The sequence below is a fragment of the Festucalex cinctus genome, chromosome 17 (assembly GCF_051991245.1).
Source record: "Festucalex cinctus isolate MCC-2025b chromosome 17, RoL_Fcin_1.0, whole genome shotgun sequence".
Taxonomy (NCBI): domain Eukaryota; kingdom Metazoa; phylum Chordata; class Actinopteri; order Syngnathiformes; family Syngnathidae; genus Festucalex; species Festucalex cinctus.
This window is the reverse complement of record NC_135427.1, coordinates 18,881,842-18,900,883: the sequence shown is the minus strand read 5'-3', so window position 1 is coordinate 18,900,883 and position 19,042 is coordinate 18,881,842. Positions and strand designations below refer to the sequence as shown.

The window sequence follows — 19,042 nt, the reverse complement described above, 5'->3', positions numbered from 1 at the left end:
CTGTTTTTGGTTACAACAGTGTACAAATATATTGTATCCAAAGTCATGGAACAAATACAGCCTGAACAAACTATATCCCAACATTTACAGTTGCTGGGCATACTGTAGCGTGGTTCAAGTACACTAATTAAATGTTTGAATCCAGCGTTTTCCAAGGCTGCAGGTCTGCTGCTATAAATAGACCTATGGATCTGGCGTTTCGCGCGAGCTGAAGTGTGTGGAAGTTTCACTGTAAATGAGGATGAAATAGTTGGTTGGACCGTTGTTTTCCCACTTCTAGTTGAATTTGATAAATCTAAATCTTTGTGATGCCTGCGTAAATGTCCCGTCATGTTTGTCGTGTTTCCCGTTGTTACGGCTGGCGGCTCGGGCCCGCCGCCGGCTCCGCTCCCCTAGTATGTATGTGTGTGTTTGTGTCGGCTGGTGCCCGTATAATGGTACTTCAGTTTGAATGCGCCAGCGCGACACTCTGATTGGAGGACTGTGCCAGCGCGACACTCCGATTGGACGACTGTGCCAGCGCGACACTCCGATTGGACGACTGTGCCAGCGCGACGCTATTGTGTATCCGTGTATCATACCCCTATTGGTTATTGTTGTTTCTCCTCCGTTCTGTCAGTTCTGTCAAATGCGGTTATTATTTGTTCACCTTCCACTTTCACTCCCTTGTCAAACCCCTGCCTGAAATTTCAATTAAAACTACTCAGATGTTAAAGTCGACCCGTGTTTATCTACTCTATATTTTCTGTTATTGTGTTACTTCCCTTCCCCTTGACGAGCCGGGCGTAACACCGTGGCCGAGTACAGTACGCGCACATAGCATATCTTGCAACTGTGGTCTTTTTATCGACAACGTGAACGTTGTCGACATAACTCACCGGGAACGCAAAATGTTTCCAAACTGGTGACGAGAGAAGCGGGAGCGGCTTGAAGCACCATTGCTGTGTCTGTCCGCGCTTGCCATCATGACTGCAGGAGAAGTCAGCTAACAAGTGCCGTTAGCTAGTAGCTGAATGGCTGCGTCTCATTTGCTTTCCTGGGAGGTGGCGGTGGCGGCGGGCGCGGGGGGGGCGCGGGGGGCATCGAATCGTGTGTCCTCTCTTCTATTTCGATGCTCGAAATCGTGACGTAATTTCGATCGATTTCGATAAAAAATCGAAATCGTGACACCCTTACTGAGCACGGCAGCTGAGACACTGCCAAACCTCGCTTCAGATACATGAAAAAGAGAGAGTGACATAGGTAGAGAGAGAGATGGAGAGAAAGAGAGGGAAAATGACTCTCGAGGGAGGGTGCCGGCTCTCATCGTTCACTTTTTCACTTCACTTCTTCGTACCGGCTCGTTTGCGACCGACACATCACATCATAACTTAAAAACGATTGCCATCATTTATATGCAGATTTTCACTATTTGTGGGCCAGCCCTAAATTACGGCGCTCAACTGTAATCATATTGTTCCGAAAAATAACTCGGACGCAAATGGAACACGGCAACATTTTGACTGTACAAGTTCCGGACATGTTAAAGCTACCTGTTTTGCATATATATTGTTCCCAGAATGCATTGTGTGGCGCAGTTAACGCATTCACTCCCAGCACATTTTTTTGCTATTTTACTGGAATATTGTGTCCTATTGCTATCAAAACATGGAACCTACCAAAACAAAAGATTAGAGTCTCTTCTTTCATCAGGGAAAAAAAACGGTATATTTCTGTTTCCATTTTGCAGTAATTGGCATTAGAATATAGCAAAGTTTCATCATTCACAAATCTCACAAATCTGTTTAAAACAGTGAGGAAAAAGATCTTTTTGCAACGTGGTTGATCTCTTATACTCTGCTGCCACCTGCTGGCCGTTTTTGTAATAACTACCATTGCTTGAAGCATTCTCTTCAGTTCAGAGGCTGCTCAAAGCCGCCTATATGCTCTAGCATTAAAAAACAAACAAACATAAAAACATATACATATGTCTTTGGGAGCATGGTAATATTTAAAATAGAACGGATTTATGCGTTTTTGGGAGCAAATGAGTTAATGACGTTATAAGGATGCTAATCCTTTTCATAGCTGTTTCTGTTACCAGTAAGTGAATTTGTGTCGTATTTAACACGTTTATGTCGGTCTATGATTTAAAAAAAATAATAATTTAACAAACCATAACTTTAAGTTGTGTGTAAAATGACATCCATGACGATTCCCCGTACAAGTTGCATTGCTCATCTGAGGACTGCTTATGAAATTACAAATTTATATGTTTTGATTTTGCACAGCTGATTAATTAGTCTGACTTTGCAATTTTATTTTATTTTTTTAATTTAAAAAATCATCTCACGGGCTCGATTAACCACCTTTGCGGGCCTGATCCGGCCCGCGGCCCGTATGTTTGACATCCCTGTCTTAGAAGGTCATTTTATTTTATTTTTCTATTCTTGGACTACACAGAACGAATAAGTTATCTTACATTATCTATGCAGAATGCTGTCAATTTTGTAGATGTTTACTAGGGGTGTGAATTGCCTCGTACCTGACGATTCGATCCGTATCACGATTCATAGGTCACGATTCGATTCGATACCGATTAATCCCGATATGAATTTTCAGGTCGATTGTTACAATTTTTTTTTTACTCAATTTAGAAAATAGCATTCAGTAAACTTGTACATGTACACTGTAAGATTTGTATGAAAATTTATTATTGATTGATCTCAAACTTCAGTTTTATAACTGTGAGCCACTGTATTTAACAAACATGTTGTAACCTTTTTCATGTTAGAACAGCATTGAAATAAAATATTAAGGTTTAATGTTCCATGAATATAACATTCTTCCATGCTTAAGGTGTGAAAGTTAGACATTTTGTTGAATGGTTTTTCCATCAAAAATGGATGTTAAATCGATTCGGCTGCCTATTGAATCGATTCGAGAATTGCGTGCTGTAGTATCGCGATGTATTGCCAAATCGATTTTTTTTTAACATCCCTAATGTTTACATTGTGTTTTGTTAAACTTCCTGCCCTTTTCCTTTTATTCATATAGGCTCACAAACAAGGACAAAGCACCGATCTTTCATGACAGTAACCCACCAGACGACTCAACCTGCTCACATTTCCGCAATCATCTCTCCTGCAGGTAATTGACTTCCAGTCAGATTTGCCTCACTCTTAACACTTCCATAGCTCCATTCCGAGAATGGAGTGAATGCCCTTTTGAAGTGGCGACCGGTTTGGTTATAAAAGCCCTTGGCATCCCTGCGCTGATTGAGAATCAGGCTGTGTCAGAGTCAAACTGGCAGGTGGAGACTGGAGTTGCATCAGGATCTGTCTTTATCACCGGGCCCTCTTCAAAGAGAAGATAGGGTTTTGTGATAATGAGAGGGTAGCTTGAAGGAGAGGGGGGGAAAGAGAAGAGCTCGGGCTGTTGCGGAGCATTGTAATTGTGACAGGAGCAGCTGCCTTCTCTCTCGGGGTTCCGGGACTTTGCAGTGACACCATCCAGCAGACAGTAATTAATCGAACAATTCTTTCTGTCTAAGGTGATACAAAGGGGCTGAAGACAGACAGTGAGGTGCAAAAAGGAGAGAAGTAGACATACAGTACTTAGCAATAAAAGACACAGCGGACTGGCTAAAATATGGCATGATATGGTATTCCTGCACAGCTATATCAATTCTACAATTTTTTTTGCATCTACATACACACAAATTTGTTTATTGTAAACACTTATCTTGTAAGGCTTGACTTGACTTGAAACAACAGCATGATGAAGGTTACATTAAAATGTATACTGTACTACTACTAATGCATGTACTATACTGTACATGACATAAATCACACTAACTGTCAAAAAGCACCCCTGGGTTGTCAATCAGCCAGTTCGAAAGCAATGCACTCAATGACCTCTATTAGATATGCAGTGGGCTCTCATATGCCAACATTGAATCATCACATATCAATATATGACTCTACACATAGATCAGGCTTTGTCCTACCTTCCTATCTCGGGTTAAAATATTAAATCTGTGTCATTTCTAGTTTCTTCATAGTTAAAATTTAAGTGATTTTTTTTTTTTTTTTTTTTAAGGATGGCTAGAGCAGTTAAAGTCAAAGCCAATTTGTGCTTTATATGACTTCAGCCTTCGGCTCATCTGTAACTACATTTTTAAGGGTTAAAAAAATCATTTTAAATGTATGTGGTAGTTAAGGTGAAAATGTTTCTATGAATTTTTATGGTCTGAGCAGCTTTTTAAAATTTTTCTTACAAAAAAAAATATATATGTATATGTATGTATATATTAGGGGTGGGACGATACGAGTAAACCACGATTCGATACTGTGACGATATTTGGCTCACAATATCGATAATATCACGATACACGATATCTACGATTTTTGATATATTGTCAAAAAATTTTTTTTAGCAATATATCACAGCATGTGACTGAAAAAAGCCAACAAATGCCCATAAAAAGGAAAATGTCTAATTATGTATTTATTCAATGCCAAAACTTTGTACAATGTATAAAGTTCTGCATAGTGCCTCACTGCCTCTGAGCCTTTTAACTGTAAAAACTGTACCGTGATATAAATTAAAGTGAATAAACATTTATAACATACCACTGCACTACTGGACACATTATATCGATATATATATATATATATATATATATATATATATATAAAGATGACTTGACTGTATATTGTTGAGAGTGGACTGTATAATTAATTGTGTACTACAAAAGCAGATGTCAAAACAAAAATCAGTTCTGTCGTGAAATGTCCCACAATATTGCTGTGGGAATGGAATAAAAGTGCAAAACAGAAATAATTATTCAGAGAAAACGTATTTAACTGGTGTGCCTGAGCTGGTAGCTGCAGAATAACGTTATGATCGATGCATGTAACTGGATGGTTTTGCTCAAGATGCTGATAAAGTTTTGAGATCTTATAACCAAACCATATTATATTTTACTTTTAAATATTTTATGGTAGCATAGCAGCGCTGCTTAGGGCCTAAGGCCATCACATGTACATCAGTAATTCAGGTCAGAGTGTAAATCACACACATTTGACATTTGCCATTGGCATCATTCTGTAATCCACTAGCGTGTACGTTTGTGTCCGTGTCCATTCCTGGCCCCGATCATCTGGGTGTATCCGCAGTGCTGGCCTCGTTAAGCGGAGAGCAATAATTGATGTCAACAGGGTGGCCTCTTCTTACGGTGTCAACATTAATCATCGGCCCTGGATGCCGCCACCTCTCACTGTTCCGCTTAACATTCATAACGCTGTGCCAGAGTTGGATAGATCTGAAACATAAACACGCACGCACATTAGAAACAGACACTTAGGCTTTGCTTCCAAGTTGGATTTCATTGATTTTGTACCTTTCATGTTTACATGTTATTTGTAGCCCACCCGGGAGGAATACAGAAAGCACGTGTTTGTTTGTGTAACTTACAATAAGTCATTCTCTGTAGGTGAGAGGCTGCATCAAAGCCTTCTGCATGCTCTAGCATAAACAAACATAAACCAACGTTTAAATACGTCATTGGGACACATAATACATTTAAAATAGAATGTAATGTATTCGTTTTTGGAAGCAAATGAGTTAAGGATGCTAAAAAAAAATATATATATATGTGGCCATTGTATTGTAAAGCACCTTTTGTCAGCGTTTAGCAGTGGCTACTAGTGTTAGCAGCTAGCAGCGCTCAAGTGGCACATATGGTGACAGCCGTTTGATTACTTTTCAAAGGCAGTTTAATAGACGTAAACGACTCTGCACACTTTGGGGCCTATTCACTTAAGGTTTGCGTCGCCTTTGCACCAGCAAAAATGGAGCAATCAATCTGGGAGCGCCTAATTCACTAAACCAGCGCAGATGGGGAAATCCGTCACTAAGTGCGCGGCCAAACAGATTGCGTCACGGTGTGCCGGTGTTATTTGCGCCGCATGTAAATTAGGTAATTTGCATACATTTGACGCAAAATATGCCCACCCCAATGCAAATGAGACTCATTGATCTACAGCGTCTAATTCACAAAAGCGCAAATAGCCACACCGCGTTTGCGTGACGCAAATAACGTTTTTGGTAAGCATGTATTAACCTGATGCAACCTCGATTCCGGGATCATGACAGCAGTGCATGCCATTTGCGGCACAACATGCGCGACTGATCACGCAGAGAGGAGAGAGAGAGAGGGGGACATTTTTCCATGCTAGGTTAGGACACATAACGTAACCCGGGCTGATCGGCAATGACGGCGAGGCACTTTTACGTGCCTGATGCATACTGTACACCCACGCCAACCTCTGAAAATATATATTTTTTTAAATAATTGCGGCAATAATTTGTACTTTATGAACGAATGACATTGTTGTCGTCTTCTCTGCTCTGTCTAGCTTAATGGTGCTTACCCTCGGTCCAACCTCGCTTTCTGATGATGTCATCTTTCTCGCAACTGTTACTATAACAACCATGTTCTTGGCGCAAATCCATTGCCATGTGTGGTAAATCAGGTGCAAATTTGCACCAAGCTGTCAGTTTTGTGGGCGTGTTTGCGCCGGTATATGAATAGAGCAATATCCTTAGTGAATAGGTTGGTAACTGGGCGCAGACCGCGGGTGCAGTTGTGGTGCAATATTTCGCACTATTACCGGACGCAGCGCATTCTTAGTGAATTTTGATGCTAAAAGTTGCAGTTCCTGCTGATTACTTTTTAACCAGCAAACTCAAATCACGACTGGTGGTTTTGAAGTCACATCGAAATATTCCATTAATCATTGCGGGACAGGGTGAATAAACTGCTTTTATTTCCTCAAAGGTTCAAAAACTTTCAATAAAGCCAATTTATGTCATGTTTTGGTTCTGTGGGGGTGGGATTTTGTTTTCTTTTGGTGTTTTTGGTTATTTGTCATGTCTCTTCCCTTGTCTCGTTATGTCTAACCACGTCCACTTGAGTGTGTCTTCCCTTCCCAGTGTGTTGACCAATCAGCTCCCCGAGCCTCTTGTATCTTGCCCAGGTGTCTGTTGTTATCTCGTTACCATGTGTATTTAGTTACCCTGCTTTCTTTCAGTTCTTGTTGAGTCATTGTTGCTGTCATCCCATGTTGTCCATGCCATGCCTTGTTGCCCTCGTGTTTTCGTCACTATAGTTTGTTTTTGACCTTGTTCATTTTATTGTGCCATAGTACCTTGTTTACCTTTTTTTTCTGAATTAAACCCCCTTTTTACTTGCATCCCTGGCTTGCACTGTTTTTGTTGCCCCCCCCCCCCCCCCCCCTGCATTTGGGTCCTGCCTCCGACACACCCCAAACGTGACAATGTACACTTTCTAAATTGTTTAAAAGATGTTTAACTCATTCACTCCCAGCCATTTTCACAGAAGCATTCCCGTTTGCTCCCGGCTGTTTTACTGGATTTTGACTGATTTTGCGAGACCCACAGAATATTGTGTTCTATTGCTATAAAAGCATGAAACCTATCAAAAGAAAGATTAAAGTCTCTTCTTTCATCAGGAAAAAAATGAGTATGTTTCTATCAGTTTCCGTTTTGCAGCAATTAGCATTAGAAGAGAGCTAAGTTTCATCAGTTTTCACAAATCTATTCAAAATTGTAAGTAAATGAGCTTTTTCTCGATGGCCCTGGTTGATCTCCTTTGCTCTGCTGCCACCTGCTGGCCGTTTGTGTAATAACTACCATTTCTGCAACCGTTCTTTGCAGTTGAGAGGCTGCATCAAAGCCTTCTGTATGCTCTAGTATTAAAAAAAAAACCCAAAAAACAAACAAACCTATAAATATGTCTTTGGGACACTTAGAACATTATAAAAAAGCGTATTTACACGTTATTGGGAGCAAATGAGTTAATAAATTGTTTATCTGATAGAAACAGAAAAGTTACTGTTTCTGGTAGCAATGCAACACAAGAAACATCACTCGATGTGGTATTATCTTATCGGATTTGTGGCTCATTGTGAAAATGCAGCATGGCGTGGAGTGTGACACCATTGCCAAGTAACTTGATGAAAACAGTTGTAATAGCCCCCAGGCTGGAGCTGCTTGCCATTCAGGGAGTCTTCAGAAGGGCAGTAATGCCAAACGAGGAAACGAGTAAAAACTTCAGCCCTAATTTTTTCCCCCCCTGCCAGTTCTCTCTTCACTGACACAATTGAGGATGAATTCTCACCATTGCTGCCTTGGTCACATTTCATTTCACTTATATGATGCGTTTATGAATTGACAACGCCTGTGTTCGTTTTAAAGCGGGATACACGTATAAGTTTCTGTGGTTTAATGAAGTGTCAGGTGATTACCATCGCTCGGTATCCCTCACCATCATTTTCTCTCCATGTGCACCGAGGCTTGCCGCACAGCTTGTGGAAAATGGAAGGAGATAATGTCTCCAAGGATGGGGTTGATATGGTCAGTATGTTACCGTTTCAGTTGCATACACTCACCTAGAGCGAACGCTCGGCTGCTTACCCGCAGGGGCACGTGCAATTGAATGTCTTGTGTGTGTGTCAAGTGCTGCGGTCTCCAAACCGCTGGCTGAACAGTCGCGTCAAATTTTGACAGGAAATATTCAAGTGCTCTGTTAATGTTTTGTTGATGTTGGAAAAAACATCAATTAAAACATTACTGTACTTCCTATCCAGAAGAATATTTTTTATACAGCTTATTTTGTGAAATCAAGATAATTAAGTATTTTACTGAGACACAGCATTACAAATTGATAATAAATACATAGTAATATTCTAAAATATAGTATGGTAATGGTCATGAAACACCTCTGGACATGCCAAGATAATAATAATAGCTGGGTTACATTTGCATTTTTTATGTATTCAGGACTCAAACCTTAATACACCATAGCTGAACTTTCAAATCTATTCTAAAGCTGACTGGGAGCCGGTTTAAAGTCTTTACGACTGGAGTCATATGTTCTGGTCAGAATCTGAGCTGCAGCACTTTGATGCTCTTTTGAGGGAATCCAATCACAATCACTAATCAAGTCTACAGGAGAGAAAATAAACTATTACTAACTCCTGATGAGAGTAATACTTATTACTCAGTTAAATTTGATCAATGTTTGGAGTTTGGCATCATCTGCTGACCATTTCCCAAATGTACCATGATATAAATGCTTTTATACTGTATGTTGTCTTTTTCTTTGCCTGTAGGTTTTCCTTTCCTTTTAAAGTTTGCACACATGGATGACAGTCCATGAACTAGTACACATTTTTCCCCTTCCAGCCTTATTCACGTTTTCCCTTGAATTTCATTTCTGAGATACCTGTACTGCACTTTATCTACCTTTCAGTAAACTGTACCCCCCCTCACCCCTTTCATCTCTTGTGACTTTAGTTAATAGAAAACAATATATAAACCACGAATGAACTCTTCAAATGCAGTTGTCAATTAGCATCTGAAATATCAGGGCAATTCCAATCAACCGGTCACAATCACTTTTATTTTTTGTTTTTTGTAACTTATCAATTACGATACAGAAAGACTTGTGAATGGAGTATGTGAGGCTTCACTGTTGTACTTGCATCACAGCAGGGTCAGATTAAAAGCTTTACATTGATGTTCTGAAGTACTTCTATCACCGAAACATGCTGATTGCCAAAACATGTTAACAAATGCAAAAGGTTTTAAGCGGACAATTATTTTTACTTTTTCCACTAAATCTAACAGTATTTTTAGAGTCATAAATTAAAATGAAAAGGTCATTTACAAAAGCTTTTTATAGTCTATCCTCCTGACTACCAGGAATTAAAATATTGTCCAATCATGTTTATTTTGCTATTCCCTAATCTTTGTGAAGTAACTGGAATACTGCAAACGAAATTTCCCCCCCCAAAAAAGGTTTGATTTTTAAGCTATGATGTGTCCACTACAGAGGACATATTTTAAAACTTAAATGCTAGGCTCAAATACGGTTAAAATAATTCAAACAATACTTTAATGTGTTCTTAAGAGTCTTATAGAAAACATGCTAACAACATTTCAAGCCTAAATTTGTTCAATAAAAAGTGTTATACACTTACTTTCCCTCTTCCCTAAAAAGTGCTTGCACTGAGGGAAGCCATTTTCTTTTATGATGCAATCAAAAGTAGCAAAGCTCCACCCCTACACATTTGGTATCATTGGAAAGCTCTGAATGTTCTCTATAGAGCACAAAATGAATCGTATGCACTGGGTGAGAGATATTCAGGTTTAAAAAGGTCCACTACAGAGGACAAATTTGAATTGCTGGTAGTCAGGAGGCTACACAAGATGCCTTCAGGCCAATTTATACCAGTTCTTTCAATTCGTAATTAAATAAATGTTACAGCATATATGAAGCAATGGCAGTGACCTTACTGTAATCCCAATGGAAAAAACAAAACAAAAAATACCAACTGCGCTGGCATGAACTACTGCCTCAGTCAGGAAAATTCAGCATATTTGTAAGAGTGCCCGGGATCTAAGCTTTACATTAAAAGGTCTCATGTCGAAACAAACAAATGAAGTTTCAAAGAGTAGACCGGCTTGATCCAGTATTGATTGCAGATGAATTTTTTGGTCAACTAATGAAGTATGTTGCTTGCCTTTGAGCACAAGCTAGCACACCTGGTAACATTAGATATTTAATTTCTCTCACTATCTAGACCAACTACTATCAAATCTTCTATTTCCTGGTCCTGGGCGGCAGGAGATTTAGGTTATGCAACCAGAGGGTTACAGGTTCAGATCCCATTGAGGTCTCAAAAAAAGGGCACCTGAAATTAAATGTTGATGAGATGTTTGTTTGCTTTCTGACCACTTTTGAGGTGATCTTGAGCAAGACGCTTGTTGTACTACTATCATCATCCATATTTGGTCGTTATATGAATATTTTAATTACTGTATTCCAAAAAGTCTAGGGGGGAAACCCCTGTATAAAAGATGAAGGAAACAAAATCCTGCAGAGCTCCCATGCGGTCAGTTGACAACCAGAAAGCGGGGACAATGTGTGAATCTCATGCCAAAGACTCGACCGTAACCTGTGTGAACCTCCCACTCGCACATACTGACACCGGCTACCTAACAGGCCGTCAGAGAGCGAAGGTGACTGGAACAAAATGTGTTGTTGCAAACGTGATGATCAGCTCCCTGTGTCCGACCATCTGCGGTATGTAAGACTCAGCAGGAGGACTCGGAAATGAGGTCAGCTCAGCTTTTGAAGCTGGCAAGCTGCAGGCAGACGAGGCACCATGCGGGGACTGGAAGCTCACATCAAAGGCAATCAACCAAAATAGCCAAATATTATTATGAATGTGTGTGTGTGTGTGTGTGTGCGTGCGAATGTGGGCGTGCGTACGTGTCTTGCTTAGTCTGGCGATGTAGGAATTCCAGCAAACATGAGTCACTTTGTCCCCAATTTGCTGCTGATGTAATGTGAGTGAGCGGTTTTAAAATATAAAGACGATTCAAACCATTGGTTTTAAACTTATGATAATAATAATAAAAAAAAGGTGCTTTCATGTAATTAACTCTTTGACCGCCAAAAACGTTTAATAACGTTTAGTAAAATCACGATGTATGCCGCCATAAACGTTAAGTGACGTCAACTACTTTTTTTTTTTTTTTTTTTTTTTGTGAATATATCAGTGGTCAGTGCAACGTACAAGTGCAGCACAGCCGGGTCAATTAGTTGTGAAATCAAAAAACACCCACTAACTATGGCCAGCAGATGGCAGCGGTAGCTGCTCGGGCCCTAACTAGAGCTGCGAATTACAATGAAATATGACCCAATCTGATGAAATAGAACGTTTTCAAGGCTGACGTGAATGATCAAAGCCTTTGTAAAATTAAACCTAATTTGACGGTGCGTCACTAAACAAAAACTATTAGTATCAAAGTCACTGTTGTGGAGAAAATGTATCTTTTCTTTTAAATTTTTGCTCAATGTCACTCGACCCATTTTCAAAGGGTGATTACTAAAGAATGACCAGGAAGGACGAAACATACTTTTTTCTAATGAAAGAATGGAATGCGATCTTTCATGTGGTACCCATGTTATTTATGTAGCAAAAGAACACAATATTCTGTTTGGTTCGAAAAATGAGTTAGAATGCTCGAAATCCGCTGGCATTGGGGGTTGTTTTTTTTAATAACGTGTGGCAGTAAAAGAATGATCTGGAAAAAAACATATCAGTATTTAAACAAAAATAAAAGTTGTACCAACAGTCCAAACCATTCATTTGGACTCTTTGTTTGGGTCTCATTTTCTGCACGGTTTACAGGCACATGCCGAGCGGTAGGATGGCAGGCAGGAAGCTGTTCAAGCAAGATGTGAGGATTATGGGCTGATGGTGGATTTCATTCATGAATTCAAAGAAAAGGCAGTACGCTCTGCCTCTGGGAACACTTGCACGCTCAGAACTAAAGTCAAGGCGTCAGATGGAATTTCGGAAAACACCCTAATGAGGCGAAGCAGTGTAAAGTGGCGCCAATGCTAGCCAAGATGACAGTGTATATGTTTGTGGCAATTTAAAGCTCTCCTATTGTATTTTTTTTTTTTTTTTTTTTTTTTCTCATTCGCTACACCTCGCAGTAACTTAAAGAGCCTGACTCTAGCTCCAGATCCAGATACCAGTTAGGAGTGCTTTTCATTACTTGCATAAAATAGCAGATGACAGCGAGAATAGCACACAGAGTCTTGTAAATCTCCAACGCAAGATTTTGGTGCATAAAACTGTTCTGGAAGTCGGTTTGTTTCATGCAGCCAACAGCTTGCAGTGGAGATATTATATCTTTAACTGTTGTTTAGGAGATTAATGATTAGATCAGTGTTTTCCAACCTTTGCTCAGCCAAGGCCTCGGTTTTACATAACAAAAAAAACAATCACATGGTTATCTACCAAAGGGGGGGGAAAAAGAAAAAAAAAATATATATATATCATTTAAAAATACTGAAAAAATAATGTGATGAAATGCTTGTTTGATTGAACACAGCAAAGATATTTAAACTCATTTACTCCCAAAAACGTATAAATACGTTCTATTTTAAATATTACCATGCTCCCAAATATGTATTTATACGTTTTGGCTTTGATGCAGCCTCTGAACTGAAGAGAATGCTTGAAGTAATGGTAGTTATTACAGAAACGGCCAGTAGATGGCAGCAGAGTATAAGAGATCAAAAAGCTAATTTCCTCGTAGTTTTAAACAGATTTGTAAATAATGATGAAACTTAACCATATTTTAATGCTAATTGATGCAAAATGGAAAAAGATAGAAATATATATTTATTCCTGATGAAACAAGAGGCTCTAATCTTTCTTTTGGTAGATTCCATGTTTTTATAGCAATAGGACGCAATATTCTATGGGCCTTGCAAAATCAGTCATAATCCAGTAAAATAGCGAAAATGTCCTGGGAGTGAATGAGTTAAAGGGAGCCATGACTTATTTTGTTTTTCCGCTTTGAAGGTCGGACCAACAATTGTAAATGTTAAACACATTTTTTAATATGTATGGAGACCGGGGCTAGTTGTATCACTTTTTATACTTTTATATATTTCTTGGAGTCAATACATCATATATAAACAAAACGTATACCAGAGAAAAGACCAAAGTCTTGGGTATATTTTTTGTAATCACGTCATTTTCATACTTTGTGTCAGTGCAACGTTATAAGCCATCAAATAGAGGGAGTGAACATGTGACATGTTGCTCCTCCAATGGGTAAGTTGTCACACTATATGGGGTAAGATGTCACATTGGATTTTGCAACTAATAAACACGGACAAAATTATCCTTGTTTGCCTTTCCAACCAGAGAAATTGTTTATCAAACTTTAACTGTCCTTATAGGAACTGCTGACATATAGGTCATAGCTCTCAGCCTCAAATGCCTGATTTGCTTCCCTTATACTCAAAATTTGAAATTAAATTGAATTTCAAAAAAATAAAGCAATAGATGGATGGTTCATCATGAAACTTAAACCAGTGATGACGTGGACATACTGTAGTTCCAACAATTGGAAAATCTATTTTTAAACAATGAAACAATACCTGGCAAACTAATTTCCTCACTTTTCACACTTATCACCTGAAGAACAATTCTGGCAGAAGTAAACAGAGTTGCCAGAGGTGCGTTTTTCTTTGGCCCATTCTTTGCATATGTGACAACAAACCCCAAAATGACTGAGACAAGTTGCCCCAAACTACCATGTTGGCTAAAACTTGCTCTAGTTCAAAGCTAGCTTAAAACAAAGCAGTGATTGAGGCATGGCATGCCTGAATCTCTCTTCTAACGACTCCACATGATTTGTTGCGAGAATTTGAAAATTTTTCTTTGGGTTGTGCAAAACAGATAACTGTCACTCATGTCAGCTCACAACAGTAAACAACCCCTTACCATTTGTACAAAGAAAACTAGTATTCCACTTTTTTCATTGAGCCCTCTGCTGGAGAAGAAAATTGCAATGTGACAACTTACCCGTGATACAACTAGCCCTGGTCTCCCCTACAATCAAAAATCAGTATTTGTGTTGTCAATACCGAGGTCGGTGGTCCACAGGTCCATTTAGAACAGGAAACTTGCTCTGTTGCTGGGTTCAAATAGAGGAGCAACTTTCCCAAGACATCCACCACAATAAAAACAACATGAAGAACATTTTGCATAGGGTGACCAAATGTCTCGAAAATCGGGGACAGTCCTGATTTAAGCCTTGTGTCCCGATATAACACAACCACTGTTCAGCAGCCTGACTGGCGATTCAATTTGTTATAAATAGCACCTTGTGATAATTTATTGTCTATTTGATTTTCAGCAAAATTGTAGTGTCCCAGTTTTGAATGTTGAACATCTGATCACCCTAAGTTTGCAACCATAATGTACTTACCAGATAAACTAACACTTAGCCTCATTTAGAGTATTTTGTCTTCTATCCGGCATTTTCTCAGAATGGATGGTTGCTCTGTTGCATCATTCTGCCAGACAAATGTCAGTCTGACTATTATAAAAGACATTTGGTTTGAGGTGAGGAGACTGGGCAATTGCCAGCAGAGATATTGTCATGTGTGGTGTGCAATTTTGTTCATCTTGGGTCCATCACTGTAAAACCAGTAAGAACGGCAATGTCAATAACTATATTTTCCTTATCACCGTGCATAAGAATATATAAACAGCAGAATAATGCCTTTGAGTGAAAATATATATTGCACAAAGGCGTACCTAATCAAGAGAAGCAGACCTATTGAGGTGCTGGCCTTGGTTGGTTGGATTCAGTAGTTTCATCCACCTGTTTCATATTCAGTATGTAAGCCTCAGATTATTTTCAAATCTTCTACATTTCTCAGACATAAACAACAGTCAAGGAGTTACATTCTGCTGTCCATCTGTATGCTGATCTCTCGCCCTTTGACAAACGTGACAGCAAGGACAAGCTGTTTCTCCTGCTGAAATGTATTCTAACAAGCCATGCCTGACAGGCTGGGGTCCAGGCATAAACTGGGATGGACAAACTGTGCTTGTGCATGTTTGTGTGTGAGCAAGAGTGAGACAGTCTGGTTGTCTCCAAAGAGCCAGTATGGTGTTCTGAATTGGCTTGAGCAGCTCCCTCTGGGAAGAACCCTTACAGACTTTGTGTAACCAGACCTCTGTTCCTACCCTTCCATCCCGCATCTCCCCCATCTCTCAGCCACAGAGACCCCCTTTATCAACACTCTGTGCTCCCTGCCTTCTCAGCCCACCTAAATGAAGGGGAGGAGGGCTGTACTGCTTTTGAGCAGCATGGGAATGCTGACATGCACAGATTGGCATCCTTTCACTTGGAACCATCGTGTAACTCTCCACCTTTTTCTCCATCTCACAATCGTCTCTAGTTTACTGTCTAAAATATGCATGCAGCCAAAACAGAAAATAGCCTGAGATATATATAGCATACTTAGATAAAAGGAGGTACATCATCTTTTTTTACTGAGCACAAGGGGATTGTTGCTTCATTACTTGCCTTTCAACTCTTTCCCGGCTTGTTTTGCGATTTGGGGTTGCCTTTTGCCTCCCCTATTTCCCTATTTAGCTTTTATATTTTTAGCTGCCAGTTGCCAATTTCTGTCCCATAATTGCGCTTTTTAGGCTGTCCTCTTTAAAATAAAAGAGGCTTAAGGGAACAAAGTGAAACACAAAGGAAGACATGGAGGTGCCAAAATAGACTGAGAAATTGCTATAAAAATAAAAATAAAAACTTGGAAAACTCAGATATTGTATAAGCGTACGGATATCGAAGCTGCATCTACTACCAGGGGTGTCCAAACTACGGCCCGGGGGCCATTTGCGGCCCGCCGTCCATATTTTAGTGGCCCGCGATATACGCTAAAAATGGCTCAGTTCAAATAAAATAAAAGCAAAAATGTTTGGAGATGGTCAAAGTAAGAAGGGAAGGTGTCGAAAAACACAGGTACTATTAAAGGTTATTTTAGTTAACTAAAACTAAAAAAAAACAAAAAAAAACTAAAATTCCAAAAACAATTTAGTAAAATAACAACGAAGATGTTTTTTAAAAAAAAGAAAACTAACTGAAACTACATTTTACGTTTACAAAACTAACTAAAATAAAACTAACTATAATTATAGTAAACATGTCCTTCGTTTTAGTCTTTGGTAATTAATTTAATGGATGAGCCTTTGGGGATGATTTTAAATGTGATTTTTAGTAGATTTATTTTGATATAAACCGGAATAAAGACGTCGCGCCCATGGTGTTTGTTGTGGTGTGGTGTGCTGCGCACAATCCTACATGTTAAAAAAAATAAAATAAAAATAAAACTAATACTGACACTAACTAAACTAAAACTAAGCATTTATTACAGAACTAAAACTAATAAAAAAAACCTAACAGAACCATCCTGAAAACTAATTAAAACTAATTAAATTTAAAAAAACAAAACTCAAAACAAAATAAAAACTAAAATGAAAAATTCCAAAACTATAATGCTATATTACAAATAAATTGGTTTATATACTGTAGCATTTTTTCTAAATATGGAAAAGCACAAATAAATTATTTGTACAATTTTTAGGACTAAACACAATTTCTCTTCATAACATTATGTGGCCCTTGCGTCCTTCTGATTTTCTGGATGTGGCCCTTAAATGAAAAAGTTTGGACACCCCTGGTCTACAGTATTTGGCTTTTGAAGATTTTTGTCACCAAATGACTTGGTCAAAACAAGATGTTGCGATGATGCAATAAAAAACTGTTACGTTATGGCAAGGATGAAGACCCAAATTTAGGGAAGCAGACACTCAAGGCACTCAAAAAAGTATTGTATTTACAGAGGTGGGCATTCTGTCGCTACTGAGAGACTTCACAGACACTTTTAAACTTAAAAAAAATCTGACTAAGCAATGACGAAAGTGGGCTTTCACCCGTGAGTGTAATCGTCATTAACCGGGTCAAGTACCGACAGTCCTCTCAGTCCATCACTGACAGATGGCCATTTTGTTGACAAATGACAGACAACCCATCCGGACTGACAGAATGCCCACCTTTGTCTGTCGGTCCCAAAATAGTGATGATGAAGAGATGATGAAAGTGAGGTTAAAATAAAGTGATGGACAGATGATTACAGTTTAGTTCGGCTTGAAAAAAAAAAAAAAAAAAAAAAAAAAAACAATTAAGTGTGACCAGTGCGCTGACGAATGAAGGACCGGCAACATTTTGTATGTTGTCCACATTCTGGTCATTTTAATTTCAAAAGCACAAAAAGGCAAACAACGTACTTGGATATATCAAAACTACCAAATCATCAGAAGCCCAAAATAAGTGTCATGACTGTGTTTTGTCTGGGGCAAGGGTTATGTTTGGGTTATGATGATTGTGTTTTGTTTGGGGTCAAGTTTCTGTTTTGAACTGATTGCAATCAGCATGTAACCAGAATCAAGTTTCAACTGGTAAGAAGCTATGTGAAGTCAGAAGCTATGTGATGTCAGGAATCTTTCATCTCTTTTTCTGGTCAGTAGCCAATCAGAGAAATCCACGTCAGTCCTGTTACCCATATGTCTGGCCACAGCCAATCTGAGGTGTGTGTTTTTGTCGGATTATTCTTCTGTTTCCCTGAGCACCTCCACAGCCCAAGTTAGCTTAGAGTCTCGTGATTCTTGATACATTCTCGTTGTTTCTGGTCTAGTCAAGTTAGTTCCGCGCCTCTTGATGTTATGCGAATAAAGAGTTAAAATCTTATTTGAATTCTGCATTTTTTTGGATCCAATTCCAGAACATAACAAGTTTGAAAGTAACCAAACAAATACTCAGGAAAAAAAAAAGACCCGAGTTGACCTAAACAAGGACAAGCAAACAATGAACCAACAAGGACAGAAAGAAACCAGGAAACTTCGGCCCCGTCCACACGAAAGCCCGTTTCAAAGTATCCGCACAAGTTTCTTATCATTTGGGCAGTTCGTCCACACAACCGATCACTTTGCAATCCTCCAGAGTGGAAAGATTTCAAAATGTGCCCCATAAGTTCCAATGTGGACACCATATGCGGGATACTCCAGTGATTACGTAATTCTTACGTGACTGCACGCGAACCGCCAGTCTGTCAACAACAACGGCGGATAGCCGTGTTGTAGTCATTTTGCGCAACCTCCTTAGCTTGCTTATATTTTTACAGCAAAATCTTTTGTGTGATATATTTGAATCATCCGTCCTTGTCATTTCTCCTGTGTTCGTCTCACTGTATATATTACTGGATAGCCGCTAACCCATACACGCCGTGCAAGCCGTTGAAGCGACAGGCAGCCATCTTACTCCTCCCATCTCGCGAGCAAGAATACTTTTTAAACTACTTTGAAGACCCCCTTTTTCTTTTATCGCTCAGTTCCTAGACCCCAATTTAGATTTTGCAGAGTCATCTTTTGTTGAATTACAGATATAATTCTTTAAAAAAAATAAAAAAAATATACAAGTTTCCTCCTGTAAACATCAAGAATATAATTTCTAAATGTATTTAAGGCAAGTTGTAAAATGTCTGAAGTACTCTTGTGTATGTTTAACAGATTTAGAA

At 39.1% G+C, this 19,042-nt stretch overlaps 1 protein-coding gene across 9 annotated transcripts in view; it reads left to right on the top strand.

The window, feature by feature from the left end:
- rbfox3a (RNA binding fox-1 homolog 3a) overlaps nucleotides 1-19,042 on the top strand; it is a 509,587-nt gene that overhangs the window by 79,273 nt on the left and 411,272 nt on the right. For all 9 annotated transcript variants that reach the window (XM_077501734.1, XM_077501742.1, XM_077501745.1 and 6 more), the window contains one exon: nucleotides 3,037-3,129. In XM_077501734.1, the coding sequence (XP_077357860.1) occupies nucleotides 3,037-3,129 (93 nt within the window). The remainder of the gene's footprint in view (nucleotides 1-3,036; nucleotides 3,130-19,042) is intronic.